The following is a 23,355-nucleotide window of genomic DNA, read 5'->3' on the forward strand; positions in this document are numbered from 1 at the left end:
GGGGGGGCGCTGCTACGGGGCGCCACTTGGGAGCGCAGAGGCGCTCCCGCCGAGGGTTTGGATCCCACATACAGACCGGTTCCCGCTCACTGGCTGAGCGAGGTGCGGGCGCGACACCGAGGGTTGCGATCCCGTTGCCGGTCCCGGTCCGGTACGGGCGCAACACTGAGGGTTGCGATCCATTGCCAGACACGAAAAAAGACAAAAAGGAAAAAAAAAAAAAAACAGTGTTGTGAATTTGCTGATTTCAGCTAGAGTGCTCATCCCATTTTCCACCTTTCCTACCAACATGTATCACAGAATTCAGAAAAATTCTGAACTTCATCTATCCTGTGCTAACTTGACCTCAACATAAAAGAGTAATTAATACATAAGCTATCTCTTGATAAGAGTTTTAAATTAATTTTAGAGAGGCTCTCCAATATATACTTAAGATTTTCTAGGGTTTCTTCAGACCCTCAAATGTGCTCGGAATGTAATAAATGTTTATTGTGGTTTTATTTGATATCTTTCTGGCATGGGTTTTACATATGTACTTCTATACTTTTTTTTCCTAGAAAATTTAGTACTTTAGATGTATACTAAGATTGCTATTATTTACACTATCTCATCTTTACAGATGCTCCTTAATTTACAATGGGGCTACATCTCGATAAGTGCATCATAAGTTGTAAATATCATGAGTTGTTAATGCATTTAATATAACTAACTGGCCAAACATCACAGCTTAGCCTAGCCTATCTCAGACACGCTCAGAACACTTACATTAACCTACAGTTGGGCAGAATCATTCAACACAAAGCCTAATTTATAATAAAGTGTTGAATGTTTCATGTAATTTTTTCGAACGCTGTTCTGAAAGTGAAAAACAGAATGGTTGAGTGGGCTCTCAAAGTATGGTATCTACTGAACATGCTTCACTTTCACACCATTGTAAGGTTGAAAAATCTCAAGTCGAACCATCATAAGTTGTGACCACCTGTATTTGTAATCTTGTTTTGTTCCTTTGGATTGGTGGGTCTTAGGGAAAAAAGGCACTATTATGAAATCACATTCAGGATAGAAAAGAAAGAAAATAAAAGTAAGTGAAAAACTAAGTTTTATAAATTTAATGACTTTTCCTCCTTTCCTGAAAGCCAACTAACCCAGTTTTGTGTATTATTACCTTGGAAAATAAAATTTCCTAACTTTGGTTTCTTTTATGCCAGTTTTCTATTGCTGTATGATAAATTACCCCAAAACTGTGAGCTTAGAGCAACCACCATGTATTATCTCACCTGGTTTCTAAGGATAGGAATTCTGGAGTGGTGTAGCTGGGTGGTGCGGGCTCAGGGTGTCTCATGAGGTGGCAGTGAAGCCATCGGCCAGGGCTGCAGTCATCTGAAAGTTTGACAGGGCGGAAAATCCTCTTCTCAGATGGCTCATTCACACAGCTGTGGTCAGAAGACCTCATTTCCTCCCAGGCTGTTGGCAGGAGGCCTGAGTGTCTTTCCTCATCCCTGGGGCCTCACTGAGGTGCTGCCTGAGTGTCCTCCTGACATGGCGTGCACTTCCCCAGCATGAGTGCGTGAGAGGCAGGAGAGGGGAGTGGGGGTGTTCTGTGATTTACTCCAGGGTTCTCTTCCAAACCCCAGTCAGAAGTTTTCCAAGTTTTAATGCTGGTAGACATTCCTCAAATCAGAAATGTTTGCATCACAAGTATCAAATTTACATCCCTCTTCTCTGTTTCTGTGCCTTTCTGCTTCCAAAATAATTTTCACTTTAACATAAATCATAGTAAAATCATTTGAAGACATTTTCAGTGACCGCGTCTTAGTCTGTTTCATACTGCTGTAACAAAATACCACAGACTGAGTAATTTACAAAGAACACAAATTTATTTCTCACAGTTCTGGAGGCTGGAAGTCCAAGGTCAAGGTGCCGGTATCTCATGAGGGCCGTCTTGCTGTGTCCTCACATGGCACAAGGCTGAAGGCAACCAGGGACAAATGTTGCACGTTCTTACATGGCAGAAGAGCAGAAGGGAGAGTGCACCTACCCCCCGCAAACCCTAATTATAGAGCCCTCATGACCTAAATACCTCCTGTTAGGTCCCATCTCTCAACACTGTTGCATTGAGGATTAAGTTTCCAACACATGAATTCTGGGGGACACATTCCGACTCTAGGAGGCATTTAAACTTAACACTTGTGTTACAAACAGTGTACCTACCTCAGTAGAAGTGCTGGCCACGTGAGCATTTATGACTAAGTATTTGTATGAGCTGGCACTGAGACCTACATTATGACTACTGCCTGGCAGGCATATGTTATAAGGTGCATCCTGATTTCAGAAGTGTTAGAATGTGGAAAAAAATGTTTCTAAGCATTGAAGAAATATGGCAAATAATTTTCTTCCCCTATCATGGGGAAGTACAATAGATCAAAGTCTTCTACAGGTAAGTTTCCTTCCTCATGGTTTTACAAAGCCTGCAATTCACAAACATAATCTGATGGGGAAGAAGATGTGAATGGGTGATTTATGACAAAGATAAGTATGCAGGTTATTTCCAAAATATTTCTTTCTTTCTTTTGGTTTAGATATATAAACAAGGAAAACCCCTTTTGTATGATTTTATTTAATTTTTCTCTCTCTTTTTTTTAAAGGAATAAAGATCATTGTAAACCCAGAATCAAAGGCAGTCTTAGCTGGACAATTTGTGAAACTCTCTTGCCGGGCAACTGGACATCCTTTTGTACAATATCAATGGTTCAAAATGAATAAAGAGGTAATTTTTATCTTTTCAACCTGTTAGTCGTGGCAATTAGGCTTTCTTCTAAACTTAATGCTAAGGTCTCCATTTGCAAATCTGAAACTAAATAAAAGTTGTTCTGAGATTATGATCTTTCCTTCAGTGTAATCACCTTATGCCATAGAAGAAATGTGTGGTTGTATACAATTTTGATTTCCATCCCTTACACGGAGGTAAGGGAGAGCAGGCACAGAACGTAGTAAAGAGACTGCACACAGGCTTTGGTGCTCGACAGGTGGTTGGAACCCCCACTCCCACTGTTAGCATGTGAATTCCTATCCTCGGCTTGTGAGAATTGATGGGATGTTCTATGTGTCTAGACAAGACAGTAGATAAAGATGTTTTTACCATATTTTCCCAATTGCAAAGTTGCTTTCATTGTAATAAACAACTTTGGAAGGAGAAATAGTGGAAGAAACTTACTACATTCATTATATTATTTGTAAAATATGTCCTGACGGGAGAAAGGGAGAAATGTAAGGTGATGGGGAGTACAACTTAGATTCGAACAGTTGTAGTGCATTTTAAAACTCTTTAGTCAAGTTTTGTCAAACCTCTCTTATGTTGTCAGTTCTATTTTAAGAGATATTTATTTAACAAGTATTCATGGAGGGCCTGTTTTGTGCCAGGCCATGTCCTAAGGCTCGGTGTTGCATGGTGACCCACAGGTCCCTGCCCTCAGGGAGCTTACACGCCAGTGGGGAGAGACAACGGTAAGCAAATGCAAGAAGACCTGCTCCCGGCCAGAAGTAGTAGTGGTGGGACTATGGCTGGGCGGTGGAGGTGGGTCACAACGCACGATTCAGTATGGATTTTAGAAGCAGAGTTAACCAAACTGGTGGATTAGCTGTGGAGCCTGAGGAAGAAGGAGGAGAACTCGAGGATGACCCCTTGGTTTTTCACTTGAGCATCTGGGACATGTTATATGCTGAGGTGTGGAAGATTGGAGAGGAATAGATTCAGGGAGAAAAATCAAGTGTTTGACTTCAGACATATTAAGTTTGAAATGCCTGTTACACATCCAAGTGAATCAGCTAGGCATTTGGAGATCTGGAGAGACAACATTGAGATCTACGTAGTGGAGGAGGAAAAGATTTTCAATAAGGTGACTAAGAAGAATATGCGAGAGAGATAGAAAGAAAACCAGGAGAGGATGGTATGAAAGTCTAAAAAGGAAAGAGGAATGGGGTAGCCAGCTTCTTCAGTGCTGCTGAGAGGGGTGTGGGATGAAGGGAGGTTTGTTTGGTGTTTTTGTTTATTTAAGGTAGAAGGTACTAGAGTATGTTTTGAGAGGGATACAATAAAAGGGAGAAATAGATGCTAAAGCAGAGAGAGGGAAAATTGCAGGAGCAAGGTCAGAGAAGATGGGATTGTTGGGGAAGAAAAACTTTACTCTCTTAGGTTCAAAGACTGGGAGCCTGTGAATTAACCTCCGATTAATAGGAGAAAAAAAATGTATTCATAGGCATACAAGAGCTTACAAAAGGAGTAGCTTGCTAAGTGATAAAATTAAAGACTTATATACTTAACTTAGTAGGGAAAAGAGAGGGGGGCGAGAAGGCTGTATGGAAAGAACAAATAGGTTTCTTCAGGAAAGACAAAAGGGTTTCCAGAAGAACAAGGAGCGAGCGGAAAGTTTGTGACAATGTTTGTCCATGCTGGTGCCCATGTCCTTCCTCTTCTTTGCAGTCATAAAACTCCCCAGAGAGAGGATTTATGGTAGGTTTACTCTTGGTCTCCTTACTGGGAGTAGAAACTGCCCCAAGAGGGAATTTATAGCAGCCTCATTTCCCAGAAGTTTCTGCTTTTAATCAGATAAGGGAAGCTCAGGAAGACTTCTTTCTGCGTCTGTTGAAACCCGTGTGCCTTCAGTTTAATGTAATCTTCCTACCACGTCTGGGGTTCTGAGTGGGTTTCCACAGATCTTTAGCCCCTTGCCTTTGTTAGGAAGATGCATCTTCCCTTTTAACAAAAGAGAGGAAGGCACTTATAAATAGGTATGGACACGGATAGGTGTGTGATTTTGTGGCAGGAAAAGGAGAGAATTTCTATGTGAAGTCATTGCTTGAGGGAAGAAGGATTGCAGGAGGTTTGAGGACAGAGTATACAGGAATAGTGGAGTAGGAAAGCAGACTTAGTAGGGTGACACTGCAGGATCGTCAGGCAGTACTAAGTGCAGCCTGTCATCCCAGCTGTCACATCTTCAGTGAAATGCTCCTGCCCTGGTGCAGTTCCTGAGAGGGAGGATAGTTGGGTTCAGTTGGCTGGGGTTTGGAGAGGGAGAGGGTTGAGCTAGTTGAAGTACTTTGCAAGGGAGCTATTATGGTATGTTGAGGCACTTGAGTCAAGCCCTGGGCAATGTGCCAGAGTTGGATGGAGCTGATGAATTGCTGGGAGTAGCAGAAGTAAAAGAACCTGTTGTGGTGACAGAAGCCCATGAGAAGAGCTTGGGAAACCTTGGGTGGCCTTTCCCTTCCATCACTGATACCCTTTACACAGGCTTTCTCCACCCGCCCCCCTGAAAGAAGTTGGATATTGTTTGGTTAAGGTGATGCCCTCTTAAAATTTTTTGCATGTGAGAAAGTGGAGTCTTGAGGTAAAATAACTTGCCCTTGTATTCACAGCTCATTTAGTCAGAACTGAAAGTAATAGCCAGGTCTAACTCTGTGTTCTCTCCATGCCACTGGGGTATTTGCCTCGTTGTATGGCTACTTAACTCACAAATGTTGCAGGTGCAGATCCTTCTGATACTAAACAACTGAACTGTTGTAAATGACACAGCAGATCTTCTGGAAAATATTTTGGGAACATTTTAACTCTCTGGTTAAAGACTTTGTAAAAGACTGTGGATTTCTAATACTTCAATACTAAGTAACTCAAAATGTTATTTTTGTTTTATAAATAACAAATATTTTAGAACTTGAAAAAAAAAAAGGACACACTTTCAAAACTCCATACTGAGCTCATAGATTTTGCATAGTATATTTGTCATTCACTTATAGTCTCTTATTGATTCTTTTACAGATTCCATATGGGAATGCATCAGAACTTATTTTTAACACAGTGCATGTAAAAGACGCAGGCTTTTATGTCTGTCGAGTTAATAATAATTTCACCTTTGAATTCAGCCAGTGGTCACAGCTGGATGTTTGTGATGTCACAGAAGTAGCAGAAAGCTTCCGAAGTAAGTGATAAAAGAAGTTAACGTTGGGATGGGGATTGCCTCATTTTATTTGGTTTTTTAAATGTTTACTTTTAAATAATTTTAAAGTATCAAAAACAGTACCAAAAGCTCACATATATACTTCATTCATCAGTCTAATGTCAACATTTGTTAAGACTTGGTCCCATGGGCTTTGATTGTCTTTCTCCATGCATGTATATGTAGGTATGTGCAGATCCCTTAGGGTAACAGAACCTCCTCAGTCTGGTCTCTGCTGCTGACCTCTCCAAACTCACCTTCTTTCATGGCACTACCCTGCCCTTTACACATGGCATCTGTGCCCAAGCTCAGTTTCTCCCCATTACGGAATTGGTAAAGGGACACAAAAAATCAACTATGTTGTATATTTATAAATTAAAATTTAAAAATTTAAAAAATCAAAAAGAAAAAGATATTAAAAGAAAAGGAAATTATTTATTTGCCTAGCATTTGAACTGTGTAGGGGTAAGGAGTAGCTTATCGTTCCCTTTTCTTTTCCTAGTTCTCCGAGCAAAACCTGGCACATAGTAGTCACTCATCAGTTATGCAGTTCAATGAACAACTTCATGAGGCACACAGCACTGGCCGTAGGTGTTAAAGCTGTTCTAAACTATGCATAAGAGAGAGCCCTTGATCCCAAATTACTTACAGAATGATCAGGAAGGAAAGATTATTGCAATAGAAAGCAGACTTCTTCAAAGTCTTACTTGGTACCACCTTCTTCCCCCCCAAAATTAACCTTCTGAACATAATTCTATTACATTTTAGTTATTATTGTCAGGCCTGTCTGCCTATTAGACTAAACTCCTGCAGGGAAAATCTGGGTGTTAATAATCTTTTGTAAAACCAAATGCTTAACAACAAATAGGCTCTCAGTAGGTGACTGAATGAAGAACCTAGGGTGAATTCTGTTTAACAAGGCAAAGATGGAAATATTTCCATCAAAAACATTTAATATTTTTGCATTTAAAACACAAACCTAGGCTATCTAAATATCTGAAGGGTTTTCAATATCCAAGACTTGTCTTATTTAGAAACAGATTATGAAACTAACATCATGGAAAAACCACTACTTCTTAAAGTTACTTAAGACTGCTGAATATGGTCAGTCCTCCATATCTGTGGGTTCCACATCCGCAGATTCAACCAACCGTGGATTGAAAATATTCAGAGGGAAAAAAAAAAAAACAATAAAAACTACCAATCCAGCAATAAAAAAAAATACAAATAAAAAAACAGTAGAGTGTAGCAACTGTTTACCTAGCGTTTACATTGTTCTAGGTATTATAAGTAATCTAGATCTAGAAGTACTTTAACATATCTAGGAGGATATACATAGATTATATGCAAATACTACATCATTGAGCACCCATGGATTTTGGTATTTGCCGATGGGGGGTGTCCTGGAACCAATACCCCCACAGATACTGAAGAATGACTATACTGCCATGTAAAACATAGATCAGTAGATAAACACGGCATTTAAGACCTGATAGTCATGTGTTCTATAATTAGGCTGTAAGTCAAGTAGAGGTCAGTTAGTTATGGTCTCTGGTTTTGGAGAAGAAAACCTTACCGAATGTAGTCTTGCTGTTCACTTTTCAGTTCCTTTCTGTGATGTATATTTTTCTCCAAACTTGTATTACTCCTAAAAACTTGTGTCACAAGATGAGAACTCTAGAGTTGATGTTGACACTACAGGGCATATAGTGTATCATTTACTACAACAGAACATTTCATCAAACTGCTTTGCTACTCATTGTCCTCCATCTTTTTAGTTCAATAACTAGTATTGAACTAGTATTGAACTTCCTCCAGCCAGCCTTGGAAGCCTATGACACTGTATTCACCGAGAACCTGATTTCCTCTGAGGGGTTCTCCCAGACCTCTGCCCTGCCCTGAGCCTTCAGCAGGCCTTGTGCACCTGCACCTCAGAGGGGCTCTTTTCAGCTCTCCTCTGCCTCAGTCTTCTGCAAGAGCACTAGGTCACGGCCCACGGGAAGGAGCCGGGGAGTGGAGCAGAATTTCTTTGTGGCTAGGGCTTTCTGAAAATCTAAGCAGTCATGGCAACTAGGATAACCAACCCTTCAGTCCTAGGCACACTGAGACCATTGGTCACCCTAATGCCAACTCATACTCTGCCTTTGAAAATGTGTAGTATTCAGCTAGCTTACTCTTCCTCACCCATTCAGCTCTAAAGGCATTAGGTGTGGCCAAGCAGAGTAGGCATTCACGGGGGTGAGGGGGGTTGTGATGGCTCAGAGCAGGATACCGAAGCCCAGGTAAGGTGTCCGTGTGGAAGTGGGGCACAGTCTCTGGAAATAATCATGATTATTTGAGATGGATATTTATATCTTTCTAGACTATTTCTGTGCATGTAAGAAACTTTAATATGTAAATAAAATCATACTCATTGAAGAAATATTGGTCACCTGCAATGTGTTAGACACTGAGTTTCATGATGTAGACTTGGTATTATGTAAAATTGATGAGCCCTCTGCTCTCAAGGACTTAACAGAGTAATAAGTGAGTGTTTAATGAGTAATCTCTGATGAAAAAATTTCACTGGGAAGAGATGCATCCATATTTAGTTAGTGACAACAACTAGAGTTGTTTTACCTCACCTTATTTCGGTGAGTTAAAGAGCAGAACCTAAAAGTTTTACATGTTGAAGATGAACATCACTCAAGATGTTAATAAGTTGTCTGCCCCCACCAAAAAGGTTCTGCAGGTCAGACACATTTGGAAAACACTTGACCTACATTCCCCTCTTTAATTCACAATGCATAATAATACTTTGAAAGCTTTGAGAAGTCCTGCAATAAAGAAATGTGTTTAACCCAGAATTTTCTGAATTTATTTGTTCACAGCATTCTTTTATCCGCATAACATCTCTCAATATTTCTGGGAGTGTTACAGTGTCATGAAACATAGTTTGGTAGATATTACAAAAGATTGTAAAATATGAAGGGTAAACTTGGACACATTTTTTTTTTAAATCATGAAAAACTTTGCTTTATTTTTAACCTAGAGATTTTATTTTTTCTTTTACTTTAAGGAAGTTTGGATGGCATCTCTGAATCCAAGTTGCAAATCTGTGTTGAACCAAAGGCCCAAAAGTTGTTGCCAGGCAGCACTTTGGTTTTACAGTGTTTTGCTATTGGAAGCCCTATTCCTCACTACCAGTGGTTCAAAAATGAATTACCATTAGCACATGAGACAAAAAAGGTATACATGGTAAGAAGTTGATTTTTTGGTTATTTGGGGGGGTTAATATATAAAACAAATGGTACAATTGAAATTTAAGTGAACATTAAAACTCATTTTCTTTGGGGTGTCTTAATATTTTCAGTATTTTTATTTAAGTTTCTTGTTATTTAATATTAATTGATTCTTATGTTGTCAAAAGTACTAGAATTCAACATGCTTGCATGTAAAATGTCAAGTAGTATTGCACCAAACTCACCACTATTGGAATCATTATATCATTTGCTTGCTAATAATCCTCATGAATGGAGATAATTTGAGAATGTCTAAAGCCTTCTGAAATGTTATGTTTTGGAGGTTTTTTTGTTAAAAACAAAATGACTTTTTCTTTGAGCCAATTTAAATTAAAATTGAAGAGGAAATATGTTCTGATATTGATATAGGTGCCTTATGTGGATTTGGAACATCAAGGAACCTATTGGTGTCATGTATATAATGATCGAGAGAGTCAAGACAGCAAGAAGGTAGAAGTCATCATAGGTAAGCAGTATTCCTCAGTATTTTGATAAGTGGGATATAATATAAGCTCCATAAACTGAAACGTTTAAGCAAAGGAATTCTACTACTTTTTATACCATACTGTTTAATGGCGTGTTAAGTATCAGAAGTTATATTGTTTATGTAGAAATTTGAGAGAATGCATACTAAATTCATAACTGAGGTTCACATACAAAGAACAGAAAGAACCAGAAAAAAAGCTATTTTATTTAGATCATTTTAGTTATTTTTGAATCTTACAGTTTATTTTAAACATTTATGGCAAAAATGTATTCTTTAAAGCTTTAACTACAAAAAACTTGGTTTAGTGGAAAAAGATTTTTAATAAAACATTTTAAAATGGAAACATCACAAACATATAAAGGAAAGAATGACTATTAACCAATAATCCCCATTAAGTACTGCATAATTTGGGAGTTCGTTCTATCTAAGCTTAATACATTTATAGTTATGTTGTTACTAGTAGGAGATGTCGATGCGTGTGCTGCCAGCATATTTCTATGATATTTTTCTCTCTGCTTAATGGCTTCCCTTCCTAAGATCATGAATTACAATATATTCAAATTTGTTTTCTCTGAAACAAGGAAGAACAGATGAGGCAGTGGAGTGCACTGAAGGTAGTGTAATCTTTGGTTTGAAACCAAATCTCCTGCATGCTGGTTGCTCTTGGGATTGGTGGAGTGCTCTAGCTTACTGAGTGCAGTGATGGAAAAAATACTAGCTCTAAGAAATGATTTTGATTGAATAATGTTATGTCTTAGTCTTTGAAGTTTTATATTTATAAATTGCCACAGACACAAACGGATACGCTATTACAATAACTAATATTCAGTTAATTTTTCTATGCATATAAGAACAAAGTTCCAACATTATATCTTTTGAGTAGTAAACATTTGCAATCAATTGTTAATGTTAATTTTTATCTTTATAAAATTTGTAAAAAAAGATAGGTGGCTATACTGTCATAGGTATTTGTTTAGATTACTTTATCCGTTAGCCATGATAACATACATGCCTCTCAAATGCAAGTATAGTTTCTATATAAGTTTCAGGACAGGAGATCTATTGTTCAACACATGTTTTTTCAAATATTAAATATTCTGTTTTAATGTAAAAGTGACAAAGATTTTTTTTAAGCTACAAGGCTATAGATTAATCTACCATGGTACCTTTACCATAATATGTAAACCGAACTGAAAATGTATGCCAGCATAAGCTTCTCATTTGTCTTAATGAGTCAAAGCATTGTACTTAAATTGTAATAAGTAAATATTAAAACTTAAATCACCTTACCTTAGTGTGATATCACATTGTTTTGCAAAATTAGGTTTGTGGATAGCAAAGTATTTTTTCAATTTCTGCCTCTTTAAACTACTACATAACCTTAGGCTCTACTTGAGTAAAGTAAGAAAATGTTAAATCTTATGTTTCCTGGTTTTCCTGCCTTTCATATCTCTATGGTATCACTTTGAAATACTCTAATCCTAATGCATAGTTGTGAACAATAATTCTCTCATATGGGGATTTCCAGTCCCATGATCTATTAATCCTATGTGAGGGAAGCCATGTGAAGAAATCCTAATTAAACTCCTCTTCCTCTCTTACTCCTTTTTGCCTAACTGCATGGTTTTTAAAACTTCTTAACATTGGAGACCCCTAAGAATAAATATAAGCTAGTACTGCTGTTTGGCTTCCAGGTGATGCATGTGAATTATCACCTTGCTGTGCTACTTCTGTACCTACAAGATTCTCCAAATAATTGTTGCAGTGACAAATGCACTGTTAAATAATTTTCAAATAACTCTATTCAGAACATATAGAGATGAAAATTCAGCTGTGAACTTGCTTCAGATTTTTCAGATGGAAAAATTAGATCAAACTTTTTTTTCTGAAAGAATCTATAAAGTCGTGACATTTTATAGGTGGTGGATTCATGCATGTTATGAACAGTTTCCTATAATATATCTTTTTCTTTTAAACCTATAGGGCATGGTATCCTCTATTCATTTTATGTGTTTTGTTAAAGATACTTGTCAGGATGAGGAGTGGGGGTTGAATAGGTGTATATTTTTTTTTTTAGAGCAGCAATAAATGTAATGGTGAATACATATATACACATTTTAAACAGTCATTTAAGAGGTCAGAGGAGTGGGGACCCCAAGATAGAATGTGGAATATGGCAAAAGAGTCTAACCGTATTACAAATGTATGAAACAACCTCACTGAAAAGGGGTGGAAGAATAAGATGCTTCTGACCTAAGTAATTAGAAACGCGTCTAGTCTGTAAGACTGAAGGCAAAAGTTAGTGTATGTATCCCAGGCACTGGTGGATACCACCCTTTGATTTTATGTCACATGTCAGAATGAAATTCCTGCATAATATATTATGAACAGTATAACATTTGCAATTTATTGTTAATGTTAATTTTTGTCTTCATCAAATTTGTAAAGAATATAGTAGTGGCTATAATGTCATAGATATTTTTTAGATTATTTTACCTTTCCTTTAGCCATGATAAAATGTCCCACAAGGGGTCCTGGTTAATTCTGAAACCACTATATCTCCCAAAACACATTACACCTTTAGAAACCACAAATCTAACCATGAGAAAAACAATGGACAAACCACAGTTGAGGGACATTCTACAAAATACCTGACCAGTTACTCCTCAGAACTGTCAAGGTCACCACAAAGACGGAATGTCTGAGCAACTGGCACAGCTAAGAAAAGCCTGAGGAGACAGAAGTAAATGTACTGTGGTGTCCTAAATGGAGTCCTGGAACAAAAAAGAACGTGGATAGTTCATAAGTTGTGACAAGTGAACTGTACTAACATAAGATGTTAATAACAGGGAAATTATATTTGGGGTATACAAGAACTCTCTGCTCTATCTTTGCACTGTATGTAAATCTTAAATGTTCTGAAATTAAAAGTTTATTTTAAAAAAATCATTTGGGATAGTTGATCAGTTTCAAGAAGTTTATAGTTGAGGCCACAGACAGACTTATCTTTTGGCTGTTTTTGTCCCATAATTTGACAGAATATCGAAAACTTTGGACAAATGATGAATGAGTTTATTACCTTTTTGTCGTTTAGTGAAAGCAATAATAGCTTAGAATCCCTAAATGATATCCACAACACTATTCCTTCCTATTCAGTATTTGAAACATTATAACATGATTTAATAGCTCAAAAACAACTTTTTTGATTAGTCTTACTATTTGTGCTAAATTGGCAGTTAGATTATTTAAAGTTAATCCATTTTCTCTTTTATTTTAGATGAATTAAATCATCTGGGGCATCCTGGTGAGTAATACAAATATAAAACATTAATTTTAGATTTTTAAGTTGTCAAATGCAATAAAGATACTATAGATACTCTTTTGCTATGGTAATACTAGTTGCTTTTTTTCTTTATTGAAATAATATAATTTAGGTTTGAAATTAACTACTTATATGAAACACAATTTTATGCTAGTGAAACATTAAAAATATTTAGATTAAAAAACTTTAAGGTAGAAAAGTATTTGAGGCAACATAAAACATCAATATATTTTTTATCATTGTGTATTACTCCTTATATCATAAAAAGGAAGTTAATGGAAGAAGTGCACGATCTTTAATTTAAAAGACAGGAAGCAGTTTTGAAAGAGTGATGGGGTAACATTTTTGAACTTGTCAGACCCCTGGGGCCTTGTTCTTTACTGCTCAGTCATAGAATATATCTGAACTAGCTGGGTGGGGTGTCCTCATCAGAAGTAAGAGGCATGTTAGTGGGGATAGTTGGCACTATACAGGTAAGGTTGGTCAGCGAGCATTGAGAGACTGACAATTGGCAGGAGTGTGCAGAACTCTCTAGGCCAATTTTTTTTTTCCTTTTTGTCTTTTTTGATAGCAATCAGTTTTAAACCACTACCAACCTTTGTGGCGGATATAAGGCTTTATTTTGTTCCAGACTTTGGTCAGCAGGCTGAGTTTCAGACGGTTATAAGGTGCATTTGATACTAAATTTGCAAGGCACTGTAAAACAAAAAAAATAACTCATTAGTATACTTGATTAAGCCACAGCATAGAAACAAAATTTTATGGCATTTTGTTAAAAAAGTCTTTACACTTATTTGAAAATCAGTCTTTTTTTTTTTTTTAAATAACACTTGTATTCTCATTGGTACAACTTTTTTTTTTCCCTTTTTGTCTTTTTTCGTGACCGGCAACGGGATCGCAACCCTCCGTGTCGCGCCCGCACCATGCTCAACCAGTGAGCAGACCGGTCTCTATATGGGATCCGAACCCTCGGCGGGAGCGCCGCCGCGCTCCCAAGTGCCACACTCTACCGAGTGCGCCACCGGGCCGGCCCTCTAGGCCAATTTTAATCGCAACAGATTTCTGAACAAATTAAGAACTACATAAAGAGAGAAGTCATCAATATAGGCTGTGGTCATTCTGAAAGATAGTGATGGAACCTGTGAATATATCTGAAGATAAAATCTTACAGGAGTAGATTAAGAAGGGAATTTTATCTAATATTTGTAGAAAGCCCTGTTATTTCTCTCCATGTCATTTCTCATTATTTTAGCACCACAGCTAGTTTCCTTAGTTTCATAGTCCTATTTTGTTAGTAAATATCTATTATTGTGATTGCCGTTTTGGCTGGGCTGATTGTGTATAAGCTAATCGTACAAAGCAGAAAGCCACCATTACCAGTTTACCATTCTGCTTGCTGTAAGGACCTTGAATTCATGCGAAGCCTCAGTAGACTTGCTCCAAACATCCAAAACTAAATAGTGTCAAGAACCATCCTAGTAATTGTTTCTCTTGGTCTGGATAGAATCTCGTTTTCCTGAATTTGCCTGTTATTTCTTGCCCTTCTTCATTGTGAACATTGGGAACATTGTGAAAGTTATTTCACAAAAACTTTTGCAAAAACTACTGCTAAGCTTCTAAAATTTTCCTGGTCTCCTCTTTGATTATATCTTTACTCCCCAAGATTCAGAGACACCAAAAATTTGGGTTTGAAAAAAACAATGATGCGTAGGGAAATGATGTGTTTAATAGGCTCCAGCAGCATTTATTTTACTAAAAGTGCAAAGTTACCTTCTCTGTAGTAATAGACACACAGTGATTGAACTTCATCTTTCCCTGTATCTCTTCTGGGTGGTGCTCAGTGTGGGAGCAATTTTATTTTATGTATAATAGATGGTGAAAGCATAGAATCTGGAATGAGACTCTCTAAATTAGAATCCAGATTTGCTATTTACTAGCTTGGTAACTTGGACAAGTGGCTTAATCTCTCTATGCCTCAGTTTCCTTATCTGTATAATGGGTTAATATAGTATATACTGCATAGAATAGAGTGAAGTTTAATTAAATCTGTTACATATAAAACATGTAGAACAGTGCCAAGGCATCAGTAAATGTTAACTGCTGCCACTACTACTTCTTGTTAACATCACCACCATTTTCAGATTGTAATTTCTACCCAGCATGTCAAGGATTAGTAGCCCCAGTTGTGGGAGCCAAGTACCAAAGGAATTCCCCTGCCTTGATTCTAGTTCTGTCCATCCATATCTTTATCAAAAATGTGAAAATCTGAAAATCATAAGTTAACTATTAGAAACTATATTCTGTATTTTAATGATGCTACTGATGTTATTGTTCATTGCTTTTCTGTATATATCATGGATAATAACATCTTATCTGTTTTGCTTTTTTATCTTTGTATAGATAATAAAGAGCAAATAACTGACCAACCATCAGGTGAGTAGGACTTTAAAGAGCATGATCAAAGCATAATTATAGTATTTAACTATATTTAATTATCATAAAGGAATTTGAGATAATTTTAATTTGATTGTTTTTATAAACATTTGAATAGCATGGGGACAAAGAAATTACAGAAGAGGAAACTTAAAAAAGATTACAAATTCAGTTTCTGGGGTCAAGTCAAATTCTGTGGAGTGATTCATGTGTTTTTGGCAACATGCAAAAAAACATGTACCTATTACACAGCTCGCATAGAGAAAGCAGTGATTAGTACTGTCTTTGGTGGGGGGTAGAGATTAGGAAAGCATCACAGTAGCTGCAAGAAGCTTTAGAGTTTGCTTCCCCATCTTCTTCAGTGAGAGCAGAAGAGGATTTAAGATAAAGTGTAAATGAGCAGTTGCATTTAAAGAATGCATTGGAGAAAAAAATACAAGGGAAAAAACTAGCAAAGTAGGAGAAAATCCAGGAGATTCATACTATAAAAGTTTAGCAGATTAACAGTTAAAGGTGGTAAAAATAGTCAACATCTATTTTTTTTGACCGGTAAGAGGATCGCAACCCTTGGTACGGTGTGGTCTGCACCACGCTCAGCTAGTGAGTGCACCGGCCATCCCTATGTAGGATCCAAACCCGTGGCCTCGGCGCTACCAGTGCCGCACTCTCCTGAGTGAGCCATGGGGCCAGCCCAATAGTCAATTGTTTAATTTTCACAAATTTGTGAATTTTCCAGACTTACTCCTGTAATCCATTTCTAACATCATCCCGCTGTGGTCAGAGAAGATACTTTGTATGATAACTATCTTTTTAAATCTATTGAGATTTAAGCTGTGGCCTAACATACAGAAATGTTCCATATGCAGTTGAGAAGAGTATACATGCTGTTGTTGTTTGGTGGAGTGTTCTGTATACACCTGTTAGATCTAGCTGGCTTATTGTGATAAGTCATCTATTTCCTTACTTATCTTGTCTGGTTGTTCTATTCATTATTGAAAGTTGGGTACTGAAATCTCCAACTAGCATGGTAGAACTGTTTACTTCTCCCTTCAGTTCTGTCAGTCGGGAGCGCCGCTGCACTCCCAAGCGGCACACTGTAGCAGTGCGCCACCGGGCCGGCCCAATAGTCAACATCTTGATCCCAGCAGAAGTCAGTTAAAATGATGTCTAAGATTTGTCCAGTGGATTCAGCTAGTGAAGAAATGATTGATGACTTTCAGTAAATGTTGGAAGTGCATAATGTGTGTCAGTTACCAAGTCATGCCTAGAATTCAAGTACGGATAACATGTCTAGTGGGTAAAGAACCATTCAAGTGAACAAGTGGAGACATACAGTACAAATTAATTTGTTGAAAAAAATGGTGATCTGAGGTTAACTAGGTGGGGCGTACCTTCAGAGTTTTTTGGAAGGTGGGAAAAATATGAGGATTATTTACATTTGGAGAGGAAGGATCTATTGAGACTATAGGTTAGAGGGACCCATCAAAGAGAGGACAATTTGTGGAGCACATTCCTAGAGGAGATGTTAGGGTTTGGCCTAAGATGAAAAAGAGATATTGGCTTTAATCAAAATGTTGAAACCTCTTCTTTACATATTAGAAGGACAGAAAGATTGGTGAAGATGTAGATAGATTTGTTAGAAAGATGAGGACATTTTTAGTTGATGGTTTTCCTTTCTAGGTAATTAGGCTCAGTAGCCTGCTTGAAGGATTGAGGAAAAGAGAGCAGAGTAAGGCTGATTATAGAACTGGGCAGTGGCAGAGGTTTAGTGGCTAAAGAACATGGAAGCTAGCGAGGTCTGACCATCTACAAGTGAAAAAATATACAGAGAGTACAACTAAGACTTAAAAATTAAGAATTTATAGTGGTACAGATCAGTTGTGTGATTTTTCTGTAGCAGAACTCAGCTTTAAAATAGAGATGGCAAACTGATGAGCTGGTCTTTCTGTTTGTTTAATAAATACTTACCAGGTACCTACTGTGTGCCAGGCACTGTGGTAGTCAGAGATTTATAGGCCACATTCGGAAGAGGGCATGACAGTTGGGATTTGGAGGAATTAACCAAGGGATAAAGACTGTGTAGAGAAAGAAAGCCTTGAACAGGTTAATAAACTGGTGGAAAATGGAGGAGTAAAGAGATTAAAAAAGTTAACTGAGTTGGAAAAACAAGAGTAGTAGGGACAAAAATGTTAAAAAATGGGAGGTTGTTATGGTTACAGAAGGAAATGTATTGTTTTGGATTTCAAAGTTGGGGCAGCTTAGGTGATGGCAGAGTCTAGGATATGATCATAGAATTGGGTGACTGTGAAGGTGAAGGCCTTTGATGTTGAGTAGAACAGGGAACTGTGAATTACTATCTTTAAAAAAGTCTGCCATATTTCATTCATAGTGGTAAGTTTTTGTGTATTCCAGCTCTGTTATCTTCCCTCTAGATCCCAAAACCTCACTGGCTAAGAAAGACTTATTAAAATAGTGTTCTGAACAAGATATAGCCGTTCTGTTCTATACTGAGAAACATGTATGTGCCTGTAAGCACACAAAATGAGAAAATCCTAATGTGACTGGGTTAGTTGTTGAAGATGGTTCAATTACAATTGTGTGTTTAGTAATAATATTAATAAACTAAGTGTTTTCACTTAGTGCAATATATAGTTAAACCCTGAGATGTCAATACTTTCCTCATTTTTAGTAGATGAAAATTTAAAACTGTAAGTGTTTAATAAATCTTGCTCAGGATTACACAATTGAAGTTGAACCAGGCTTGATACCACATTCCATAGCTTCTGTTAGCTCCATTTTTTCAGGTATCCTTTCTCAAACATGTCCTAATTGAAAGAATAACATGATAAACTGATTATCAAGTCAACTTCTATCATTGAAGTTCACCAAACATTTACTGAACATTTCATCTGTGCTACCCTTTATGAAGTAAGAGAATGAGCCTTGGTTCCTGAGCTCAAGGCGTTGCAGTCTTAACAGGGAAGGCAGACATTAAGTAAATAATACAGTACATAATACATGTCATACTAGAACTATGTAAAGGGTCTAGAAATTGTTCATTGAAGATGATGATCAGATTAGTTTGGGAGAGTCGAGGAAGGCTTTACCTAAGAGGTGAAGGCCAGGCAGGGAATTTCAAGGATAAACTGGGAGATCCCAAGTGGATAAAGTGGAAGCGCATGTTTGAGGTAGAAGGGATAAGACACGGAGAGGATGGAGGTGTGAAATAGATGGCATGGGTAAGGAGCAAGCAGTTCAGTACTGCTGGAAGGTAGAGTGAAAGGGAAGGAGTAGCTGGGACTAGACTGGCATTGTAGTTGCCTATAGCTGCCCAACATCATTTCAAAATTTACTAGCTTAAAAACAAGACCAGTTGTATTATGTCTCATGATTCTGTGGGTTGACTGGGTTCAGCAGATGGTTCTTCTGCCAGTCTCTCTTGGGGTCTCATGTGGTCATAGTCAAATGATAGCTGGGCTGCAACATCCCAGGGGGTTTTGTGCACATACCTGGCACCTTAGTGGGGACTGATGAAAGACTGAAAACCGATCTCTCTCTCCCCAGCCTCCTTCTTCTTCCTTTCCCTCTCTTTCTCCGTCCCTCACTTCCTCCTCTCTCCTTGAATGGTCTCTTCATGTAGCTGCTTTCTTTACATGGTGACTGGACCCAAGCAACAGAAGCTGTCAGGACTTCTTAAGGCTGAGACCCAGAACTGGCAGAGTGTCACATCACATTATGTTGCTCAAAGGAAGTCACAGGGCAGCCCAGTTTCAGGGATGGGGGTGACTACACTACACAAAGACAAGGGTACCGTGGTTCATTGGGGGTCATCTATTGCCACAGTAGAAGAGTAGGCATGGGCTAGAATGCAAATGGCCTTATATGCCATACTAAGTAACTTGGAATTTATTTGTAGGGTAATGGACAGTCATTAAAAGATTTAATGCATGAGAATAACAAGGACTGTATATTCAACCAGTCGTATTTGATGCTAACACTCAATTTTTGATAGACATCCAAAGGTTTTTTAATTTGACAAATACTTAATAGCATTTAATATATGCCAGGTCCTTTTCTCAGTTCTTATGAGTATTAACTCATTTTGGATTAGTAACATAATAATTAGAATTATTAAACATGGAATTAATGATATAACACTGTATCAATTTTTGAAGAATACATTGCATTAAGCTTTGGAAAATGTCTAGGATCTTGTAGTTAAAATATGTTTCTGAAGTGGTTTCATTGTTTTTTTGCTTTATCAACCAGCATTTTTGTTTCCTTTTTCCAATAAATGGTTTGTATTCAAGAAGCTGTGGGTGTATCTTACAGTAAATGTTTTTCTACAGAAATTTCTTCCATTTGTTTTATCATTTGAAAACTATCATAAATTGCTTATATAGTTGCTCTTTGGAAGTTTTTTTTTATTCCTCTCTCTTATCTCCTCAAATTCAAATTTTACTGTTCCTTTCTCTGTCATCTCTCTAAGGTCTGACTTTTCCTTTCCCTTTTTACAACTAATTTCCTAGAATGGGTCTTTGTTGTCTCTCATTTCCACCACAGCAGTCTGCTTCTCTATTCTAAATCCACCCCAGTTCACCTGCCATCCAGGAACTGTTTTACAAGTAGACTGGACAAGGTAAGATTTACTTACCCATCGTCTTAATTACCATTAAATTCAAGAGAGTGCTCTAAGACATCTAAAAGTCTAGTTGAATATTAAATTCTTCATTGTAATTCAGTGAAAATGTACTTTAATATTAGTAACCATTATGCTTCTTATACTGGTAGTAAATATCCTTTGCCTGGTTCTCAAAAGCATCAATAAGTTCAATTTCAGTTGTTTGATATTTTAGCCTCTTGTGTTCCTTAGAGTGTATTGGTCTGCTACATTAAGTATAATTTTTAAATGAAATTAAATAATAATTAAATCATGCAGTCTTAAAGCATGCTTTTTTATTATAATGATACTATTTACATAGGTTTTATTTTAATCTTTATATCCTCCTTTAAATGCCCACCCCCTGCTTTTTTTTTTTTTTTTTACAGCAAAGGACAAGGTTGCTCTTTTGATAGGAAATATGAATTACTGGGAGCACCCAAAGCTCAAAGCTCCTTTGGTGGATGTATATGAATTGACCAACATATTAAGACAGCTAGATTTCAAAGTTGTCTCCCTGTTGGATCTTACTGAATATGAGATGCGTAATGCCGTGGATGAATTTTTACTACTTCTAGACAAAGGAGTATATGGTAAGATATTTATAATCTTTGTTTTTATAATTATCTACTATTCTTTTCATTGTGGAAGTTAGGTTAAGAGTTGAAAATTAGATACAGGTAAGGTAAGCACATCGTTGAATTGAAGAGTTTTATTTTTCTTGTAAAAGAAAAGATAGATTTGAACTTCACTCCATATGAATAATTAATTAGCTTAATGTCTTTACTTGCTTACGTGTTTCTTTTTTTGTCAAAACAATATTGTTCTTATTAGAATTCTGACCTGTCTTTTGTGATTTTGTTTTTTATTGACTATAAGAGCTACTGTAAAGGCTGATGACCAAATAGCTAAATGTACATTAATATATGTAAAATACTACTCTATGTGTTTAGGGGTTTTTTGAGTATAAAAGGTTGTAACTGAGGGCCGAGCCTGTGGCACACTCGGGAGAGTGCCGCGCTGGGAGCGCAGCAGCGCTCCCGCGGCGGGTTCGGATCCTATATAGGGGTGACCGATGCGTTCACTGGCTGAGCGTGGTGTGGCCAGCCACAAAAAAGAAAAAAAAAAAAAGGTTGTAACTGAGGGCCGAGCCTGTGGCACACTCGGGAGAGTGCCGCGCTGGGAGCGCAGCAGCGCTCCCGCGGCGGGTTCGGATCCTATATAGGGGTGACCGATGCGTTCACTGGCTGAGCGTGGTGTGGCCAGCCTCAAAAAAGAAAAAAAAAAAAAGGTTGTAACTGAATGTACATTAAATTTGTTTCTTTTTTCTAACTATTGCTTGGTATTTTCTAGTCTTTAAATAGGAACTAGAATTTAACAAAGAAATGTTGGTGAATGAGGCATATGACAACAATTTGTAAATTAAAGTTTTATGCAGACATGGTTAAAGATGCATCTCCACAAAAATTGTAACAGTACAATTTTTAATGTTTTTTCCCATTCTTTCACTTACGTATGTTAAGAACACTGCATGTAGGTAAAGAATTTTAAGACAGTACACTGACAGTAGTAATGTCTTTGGTGTCTTATTCTTTTAATATATATAACCTCAAGTATGGGAACACCAGCTGTTGAGCTCATTTGAACCGTCTTTCACAGGATTGTGCTTACCATGACATTGCGCAATATCATTTGACTGCCAGGAAAATGATATTTCCAGGCCTGTTGTTAGGCATGCAAGTGATAAACAAAAAGTATCAAGTAGGCTTCTATATCGTTCTAATTATTTTACTTTAACAATTTCTGAATTTAGTCTTTTTATTTACGATTAGATTGATGTGGTGAGGCAGACTTGGAGGAATTGCTAATGATTCTCAAAGTAGGATTTTTAATGGAACAAAACCCATTTTTTTCAAGATTTAACACACTACTATATAAGAGAAAGGGGAAAGTCAAAATTGTATTTAAATGAGTTTCCTTCTCTAAATATTGATTACTGTCATAACACAAATGAAATTAACAAGGTAAACCTCAAATTTGGGATTTCAGCTATTACGCTGATGTTGTAATAACATAACTTTGAGGGCTGGCCCGTGCCTCACTCAGGAGAGTGCAGTGCTGATAACACCAAGGCCACGGGTTCGGATCCTTTATAAGGATGGCCGGTTCGCTCACTGGTTGAGTGTGGTGCTGACAACACCAGGCCAAGGGTTAAGATCCCCTTACCGGTCATCTTTAAAAAAAACAAAAAACAAAAAAACATAACTTTGCTTATGAGCGTTTTGGAGTGATGAGTAATAGGAGAATCCATCCATTTTTCTTACAAAAATACGAAAGAATATACAAATATGCCCCCTTGGTAATTGGCTTATATCAGTCTAGAATCAGGTGGATTGTTTAAGCATTTTTATATTATATAATTTATCTCAGTTTTTAAGGTGCCTACATGGCTTAAACAGGAAAAGGCTTTTAAAACTTCACTAGACATAATGAGGGGTAAGGAAAAAATATTGATCAATTAAGGTTTCTGGATTGGTGAGGTATTGAAAGAGTGAGGAAATTATATGAAGAATTAGGTAGTTAATTATTTATTCTCATTTCTTATTGACATTGTCACCTTGGCTTTTTAAGCCCTTTGTTTGGCTTTTTAAATCAAAACCTTTATTTGCCCTTGCTAAGTAGAGAACCAGAAATATAAGCAAATGTGGCAAGATTTCAGTTTAGGCTGAAGCTTTGCCCCACTGTAAAAACATCATCTTGGAATACAGAATAGAGGCATATTAAAGCAAAATCGAGCTTAAGAAAGCTAGAAAATTTTAAATACTACTGATTCATGTCTTAACAGGGTGGCTGCATTGTATTTTGAAGTATTGTGACTATCCAAAACATCAGACACATCTACATTAAATGTAAGTGTGGTGAGGCTTGAGGGTTTAGGGCATGTTGTAAAGAAACTTTGCATTTTTCTTTTGGACCATGCCTTTACCTCTAGCTGATATCCCCCAGTGACTAATAGTAATTGGGGAAGGGGTGGAAGGGAAAATCATAGGAATTTCAGCATGAACAACTTTAGATATGGAAAACAGAGACTCAAGCTTACACCCTTTTCTATTATAACACCCATGGGTCTATAAAAGAAATAAAAATTACAACAGAACAGAAAATAAGTAATTCACTTT

The 23,355-nt window shown here is 37.2% G+C and overlaps 1 protein-coding gene across 2 annotated transcripts in view; it reads left to right on the top strand.

Moving 5' to 3' along the window:
- The window catches only part of MALT1 (mucosa associated lymphoid tissue lymphoma translocation gene 1), a 45,840-nt gene that overhangs the window by 9,201 nt on the left and 13,284 nt on the right, over nt 1–23,355 (top strand). The window contains exons 2-9 of one of the 2 annotated variants that reach the window (XM_008583037.1): nt 2,646–2,767; nt 5,816–5,975; nt 9,052–9,230; nt 9,644–9,740; nt 10,343–10,375; nt 13,039–13,065; nt 15,484–15,516; nt 20,566–20,769. In XM_008583037.1, the coding sequence (XP_008581259.1) occupies nt 2,646–2,767; nt 5,816–5,975; nt 9,052–9,230; nt 9,644–9,740; nt 10,343–10,375; nt 13,039–13,065; nt 15,484–15,516; nt 20,566–20,769 (855 nt within the window). The remainder of the gene's footprint in view (nt 1–2,645; nt 2,768–5,815; nt 5,976–9,051; nt 9,231–9,643; nt 9,741–10,342; nt 10,376–13,038; nt 13,066–15,483; nt 15,517–20,565; nt 20,770–23,355) is intronic. The other variant, XM_008583038.1, reaches the window with a different exon arrangement.

Source organism: Galeopterus variegatus, unplaced genomic scaffold (genome assembly GCF_000696425.1).
Source record: "Galeopterus variegatus unplaced genomic scaffold, G_variegatus-3.0.2 Scaffold2806, whole genome shotgun sequence".
Lineage (NCBI taxonomy): Eukaryota > Metazoa > Chordata > Mammalia > Dermoptera > Cynocephalidae > Galeopterus > Galeopterus variegatus.